General features: G+C 37.3%; 1 protein-coding gene across 1 annotated transcript in view; it reads right to left on the reverse strand.

The window, feature by feature from the left end:
- Positions 1 to 7017: 7017 nt before the first annotated feature.
- The window catches only part of LOC110462551, a 7264-nt gene continuing 6574 nt past the window's right edge, over positions 7018 to 7707 (reverse strand). Inside the window, exon 2 of the mRNA XM_021516540.1 lies at positions 7018 to 7521. Within this exon, the coding sequence (XP_021372215.1) occupies positions 7121 to 7521 (401 nt within the window). The 3' untranslated portion in view covers positions 7018 to 7120. The remainder of the gene's footprint in view (positions 7522 to 7707) is intronic.

A 7707-nucleotide genomic window follows, 5' to 3' on the forward strand; every position in this document is an offset into this window, starting at 1 on the left:
TAGTGATGCTACCAATCAAATATGATAACTATCTCTCAAACAGTTCTACAGATAAAGTCGTTTATATCAATATAGCCAAATTGCCCCCTTTTAGCCCCTCCCCTCAGCCCCCTGGGGGTGATAGCGAGTGGGTGAGAGTCTATTTCATAAACTATAACATATCTTTATATTTGTGCAAAGTAAGCTCTCTTGTTTTGATTTACATCTCCCCAGCTGAATGGGCACTTTCGTGCAGATAGGAGCAAGCCACCAGCTGAGAACATCCACACAGCTTAAATCTCAGATATCGAGCCGATATGTCAGTTTAATGATGGGTCATCTAGTACCTACGTAAAGTCAAAAACTTATTGTCCTTACCTTTGGTTAAGTCCAGACCCGCGTAGTAAGCCATCTTGCTGCTGTCCAAACTATAAGCGAAAAGGTGACGTTAAACTAATCATTGTCCACTTGATCTGTGTTAGCTGCGATAACGTAGCTTTCTGACGACGAGAGAATGTTTTTATATATTGCGTCGTCAGAGCTACGAAGCGGTCCTATGCCAACTAATGTAGCAAAATTAAAAGTGTTAATCTGTAAGATTGCATATAATTCACGCCTCATATGAGTATAATGTTATCAAAATAGTGCATAATTGTTGAAAAAACGAATCCTTACCCATGCAAAACCACTTTTACGAAATTAACAAAGTGCGTCTTGGGGGAAAAAATAGAAACGACCGCCATGACAGATCACGCGTGATGTTATCTCAATTAGCCTTTCTATATATGGCCTGCATGGCCAAATAAAGTATTACTACTGATGCCGCCATGTTTACTACAATTTCCATATTGGGTCATGACACCCATATTTGGACGTCTGACCTATATCGGAAGAGAGACGAACTTTCCAACATGGCGGTCAATTCAGATTTCGATTACGCTTGCTACATTAACTTGATAATTTAACGACATTTTAGGCAGAGTTAAACTTCAAGTTGTGCAGGATATCAACAGAAATAGTTCATACTACAACCTTATTTATGGATGCGGACCAATGTGCTGTCAATTAATTCTAAAATCGCCCCGGTGTGATTCACACCGGGCTTGCTCCATTACAAGGCATGGGATCGATTTAATACCCGGCGGGGGCAGAGGAAGCCGGGTATTAATATTAGTACCTGATCTGTGTATGCTTTGAAGAAAAAATGGATATTCTACAAATAACACTTAATGATAATAAATAAACGTAGATAGTTCCACGAATCGAAAGTGAAAATTTTCACAAAACTGAACAGGTTATTTATAGCATATATGTATATCTTTAACATAAAGTAATAACAGGGTTGACCTGTTACACAGTTATCGCTGATAACGAACTATCAAACATTAAATGGATGAATGATAATATATTTGTGATGTCAGACGATATATACAATTGTCTTATCTTATGGTATGTGAAAGAAACTTGGTTAAGCGAATAAATCGCTGCACTTCCAGCCAATCACGCCAAGGGTCTCGATACGTGGCTGACGTCAACCTCATTAGCATTAAAAAAAAGTGCACGTGGCAGGCTGACTGCGAAAAACTTTGAAACTCTGAAATGGCGTGTTTTGGGGGAAACGGAGTTCATGTCCGCGGAAGGAAAATACATTTTACGTGCATGTAGAAGGTTTTTAAAAGAAACTATCCATCTTTCCAACGGTACTAAGCATTTTCCCGTAGATCAACTAGAAATGTTGTTTTCGATGCAAGAGAGTTAGGTGGGGGCATTTCGACATCGAGAGCTACATTTCTACATCTACATATTACTGACCACCCTCATCTATTTGAAGATCATGTCATGTGATCGTTGGGTGCTAATCCAAGGGAAAGAAGATAAAAGATAGTGAAAGGGAATATTTATAAAGTATAGGAGTTAGATTTGTTTGTTGTTAAGAGACAGTTTGAAGCAGTCAGAAGAGGTAATGGAGGTTATATCTGGAGACAGGTTATTTCAGTCTACTATGGTACGAGGGAAAAAGGATTGTTGTACCTGTGTTCTACATGAGAATGTTTGATATGAGTTCTGGTGTGCGTGTCTTGTGTGGCGGTATGGAGGTATGAGTTGGTCTTTTCTTATATTGACTTTGTCATGTTTAGTTTTATGTAGTGTTGTCAGTCGCATGACTCTCCTTCTGTCTTCAAGTGATTGCCAGTTAAGGTGTTGAAGCATGTCATAAACACTGGAAGTGTTTCTAAATTTGTTGGTGACTAATCTGGCTGCTCTACGCTGCACCATTTTTATTTTGTTTATGTCTGTTTTAGTATAATAAGGGTCCCAAACTGAGCATGAAAATTCTAGGGATGGTCTGACAAGTGTTTTATATGCCCGCTCCTTGACATATGTAGGGTTTATCTTTAGATTTCGTCTGAGAAAGCCTAAGGTGGAGTTGGCTTTCCCACAGATGTTATTTATCTGACATTCCCACTTGAGATTTGACTGTATAGTGACACCTAAATATTTTGCTTTGTCTACGTGTTGTAATGTATTTGTGATGGTGTGGGTGTTTGTTGTTGGTGATGGAAAGGACGTTACATTTGTCAGGATGGAAGAACATTTCCCATGCTATCTCCCATAGAGCTAATTTGTCTAAATCTAGTTGTAATAGCTGGTCATCAGATGATGATTTGATAGTAAGATAAACAATGGTGTCATCTGCAAAAAGACGTCCTCCTCCTCAACGATGACAGCCTGGTTCCTATTATCCAGGAAGTTTTCTATCCAGGTGTTAACCTTCTCATTTACACCATAGTAACGAAGCTTATGACAAAGAAGCGAATGACTAACCTTGTCAAAAGCTTTGGAAAAATCCCTAATCAAGACGTCGGTTTGTTTTCCCTTGTCAATGTTGGAGCTGACATCATCAACGAGCTGACTCTCACATGATATTGACCTTCGAAAACCGTGTTGGAGTGGGTAAATGATGTTATGTTTGTCAGCGTGGTTCATGATGTTACTAACCACTATGTGTTCTAGAAGTTTGCTACAAATACATGTGAGAGAGATTGGCCTTTAAATTTTCTGATTTAATTTAGAGCCAGAATTAAGAGATTCGTTAAAGATGATAGAGAGGACAGGGGCAATTTCAGAAGAGAGTTCAACTCGTCAGGTCCAGCTGCTTTACTAGGGTTTAAATGTTGCAGTATTTTTTGTACGCCATTTGGAGTGATATTACATTCTGGCATAATAGGGTACTGGGTAGAAGATGGGATGTTACATTTTTTAAAGGAATTCATCAAAGGATAATTTACCACCTGGGCTAAAAACAGACTGGAATTGAGTGTTAAGGGTCTCAGCCTTACCTACAGGGTCAGTTACAAGTTTACCATGTGATTTTAGGGATGATATACCGTTATATTTGGTCTTTTCATGCTTCATGTATGACCGGAATATTTTGGAGGCACTAAAAGTATTGTCATTTTCTTGTGGGGTAAGAAAGCCTTCAACATATTGCCAGTTGGACCTTCTGAGTTTCTTTTGAATGTCTTGCTTTAGAGCCTTGTATTTAGTCCTCGTGTTCAGATCACCAGACTTTTTGACATTTTTATACAGTCGATTTCTTTTCCTAGAAGCTGTTTATTGTCAAGAGTGACCCAAGGTAGACTAGGTTTGGGTTTGATGGTTTTATGAGGTATGTTGTCCTTAATGAAATCCCAAGAGGGTTGATTTGAAGAGTTCCCATGTATGATTTACATCCCTATTTGTGGATTCAACAATGCACCGTTCACGTCTGGATCCCTCACAAAACGAGCAAAGAGAAAAGTTCGAATCAACTTCCAAAAAAAACTTCCTCGTGGAGGGCAAGGTCGGATTTGCGGTGTTCACTGTATTTATCCATGCGCGAAATTTGTTCCGGGGAAGAATCGAAACAATTTCAAATCTAACTTTCAGCTCCCGAGTTTTATTGATAATCTTAAATCACACTATAGACATATCATACGCAATTGTATTGATACTGAATTGTAGAATAAAATTGAAGTGTTTGTTAAAATTTCAAAGTACTACTTTGTTTGCCAATCAGCACGCGACAACACGCTGTTCCAACTATTGAACGAATGTGTGTGGACTGTCGATAAGGCAGGAATTTTATATTTTAAATATAAAATGTAAGTTAAAAAAGAACATAAGAGGCATAGAAAACGTAAAAATAAGTATTGAACTGTTTTTGTATGGTATTTATGATCTATTTGAATGACACAGCTTTGCAAGCAAACAAATCATTATGTTGTTTGCATGCAAAGCTTTGTTATTCAAATAGATCATAAATACCATACAAAAACAGTTCAATGCTTAAATAATCCCCGAATTTAATTTCATAGTAATATATAAATTGATCATTCAAATTTATTTATAAAGTATTGATCCATCACTTCCCCATGAATGTCCAGGATATCCCTCAGTTGACGTATTGGGGTAACACATTCTTACTGCATTCAATACACATTTTGGCATATTGTTAAAAGATTTTTTTTGTATTTTCTTTCCTGTCATGAGTGATGATCTAGAGACCAGAAGTCCCATGGGTCGGTGACAGACCTCACTGACAACTAAGGATGTATGCGTATACCTAACGTTGAGATCCAATGATGTAAATGTATAACAATTATGACCTCATTACATAAATATTTAGGAAGATATGGTCCAGAAGCTATTTTGATAAAAGGTCAGGGGTTTGGTTGGCCTCTAAACAAGTGTTTGCCCTTTCTGGCAATAAAAGTGAAGCCTCAATCTGTATATATAAAAACTCCTCTGGTTTTAACATGTTTTAATTTAATGAACATTACATATAATACACAAACACCGGGTTCTATCCACGCTTTTATTGCATAAAAATCGTCACAAGATAACAAAACAAGAGTGACAACATTGCGTTTCATCAATTAGATCAACCTGAATCACTCACAACATGCAGAATCCAAAATACTGATGTGCATGTACATACAAAATACCATACTGGCAAATGTGGTGAACAATTTTCAGATTTGACTACTATTTAATTATTATCAAAGCAATTATAACATCAAAAATATTTTAAACACTTTAAATGAACAGTCCTAACAAACACTTTTGATGACTTTGTGACTATAAAACATCTAAATAAACCACAAAGTTAATAATAGAAAATGTGTAACATCCGTGTTTTGATTCATACAAGATGATGAAATATAACTGAATATGATGATCAGGTGAGGTTTCACGACTAGGATTCATTTATTACACAGATTATACACTCATTCATCAAAAACAATCTACTCAAATGCAGTGACAGTTATGCAGACTTGTCCTAAACATTTGTTTGAAGTGGCGGGCATGTACCGCCTTCAGTTCGTCCGTGTCATAGACACGCTGAAAGATGCTGGAAAGACTGTTGTTGACGCGTTCAGTCATAGACAACGGTGAAAGATGCGGGAAAGAGTGTTGTTGACACGTTCAGTCAAAGACAACGGTGAAAGATGCTGGAAAGACTGTTGTTGACACGTTCACATTAACACGATGTATACTGTAATAAACATCCCAATCATATTTCAGTGAACATTGTCATTCTCTAGTGATGCAACATGCAAGCTAAGGCCACTGTTATACTTCAGCGAAAGTCATCATCATAATCAAACTGCAGTGTTTATCTAATGGGAAAACAAATTAATCTATAAATGTCAAATACTCTTAATTGGCAATACAATGTGCTAGTTATCATCGCAGTTTCACTTCTGCGATATGACACGCTGTCAAATCACTGTCGAACTTCAGCAATATCACGTGCTCTAAATCACCATCACGCTTCAGCGAAAAGACCCAGCAAATGTATCCCACTAGATTTAAGCATTATTGGAAGTGTCAATATGTAGATAGTTGTTGCTATCATTGCATTGAATACTTTAATGAGCCATTATATTTATAATGTAATACCCAAATAAAAGTCGTCCAACATGCATATGTAGTGCCATTATAAATTGGCATAACGATACGAGAAATGGATTTTTTTCTAAAACAGGATCCTACTCTTCAGAAAAAAAATCAACACTGCAGCGATCCACCCACTCTAATGAATGCAAGTTTCATTAATACATTTGTTCATACATGAATTGGCCTCATGTTGAATGAAGTGACCACTCATCCCAACCAGTGCTGAAAATTTGACCTTTTAACATTTACAAAAATTGTGAAATATAACAAAAGTATAGTTGTTTATTACAATATTGTTCTATTGATAATAAATGTTATTTAAGGTTTCTACTATTGTACTTGAAAGAAGATCAAGGCCATTTATAGGAGGAAATGTTATGGTATTCCATGAACACTACGAAATTTTTTGAAAAACTTTTGAACGATATGACCAATGATATGGCCAAGTATGATGATAGCTTTAGTCCAAATGAAAAAGAAAATTTTGATTTTTTTTACCGATCTTTGACCCCAGTCAGAGCTGTAAATTTGACCATTACACGAGAATCTCAACACAGAAAACATGATGGTGGTTTAATAGAACGCTTGACATTTCCAACATATTTGACACCTGCATTTGATACTTTACGGATACAACAATTAAAGTTTGATTTTTTAGACACTTGGTTCAGTGTCCGACTATGAAAAATACTTTACACTCAACATAAACATAAACGTGCTAAATTGTATGCAGGTTGTAAACACATCGAGACATAGCAAGGCATGTCTTGTATTGGAAAAATACAGAAAATGGCATAAAAACCTGGACATAAATGTGACAAAACGTTAGAACTTGAACAATACTGATCCTGACCAGCAATAACAAACTACATACTATTTTACTACATGTTATAACAAAATACTAACTAGATTATAACATACTAGCTACAGTAAACTAGACTATAACATACTAGCTACAGTAAACTAGACTATAAACTAGCTACACAGTAAACTAGACAATAACATACTAGCTACAGTAAACTAAACTACTCTATCAAAGATTTATGAAATAGACTACAACCTAAAAGATACTACTTTAAGGAGTCTACAATGTAATGCTGTGAATATATATTGTAGCACATTAAAATGTCCCTTTTAAGAGTTTTGGTCCCTTAGAATGCAGCTTCCAAAATTACAAGACAAGTTCCAGATCACACAGCTACTGATACTCGCGTGTGTATTCCCGTGCCTTGCCATTCTGGTCCCGGATGTAGACACGGTGGTTTTTGTTGTACAGTTTGAGGTCCCCTGGATAAAGATGGATGTCCCTGCGTTCTGGTAGTCTTTCCACTTTGCCGGCCTCATGTGCTGGCATTTCTATGGCGATCGCGGCATCAGTTCGCCCCGAACCCTCCATATATTCCCAATGATTGCCCGACAAGCCATCCCAGTTATTGCGGGCAATCTCTCCAGCTGAACGTTTGGGCCCAAGTCGAGTTAAGTAGGTGCCGTTTCCATATACTGCGTCACCTCCGCCCCCAGTGGACTGACGGATGACACCGTCCTGCATTATAGCCTCGGCACGTTCTACGCTTGTGTGGTGGAAGTAAGTCGTGGAGCCTACAAACAAAGAACAGGGACAATTTGTCAATTGTTATATCATTAATTACAACACAGGACAAGAGATCCAAGAGGGATCTTGGCGCCCACGATCATGCCATCTTCATTAGTTCTATGTCATTTCCGTCTTTTCTCTTATCGGTTTGATCGAGCTATGTAAATAATAAATGCACCTTTAGGTATCTT

This window comes from Mizuhopecten yessoensis, unplaced genomic scaffold, assembly GCF_002113885.1.
Source record: "Mizuhopecten yessoensis strain PY_sf001 unplaced genomic scaffold, ASM211388v2 scaffold10799, whole genome shotgun sequence".
Taxonomy (NCBI): Eukaryota; Metazoa; Mollusca; class Bivalvia; order Pectinida; family Pectinidae; genus Mizuhopecten; species Mizuhopecten yessoensis.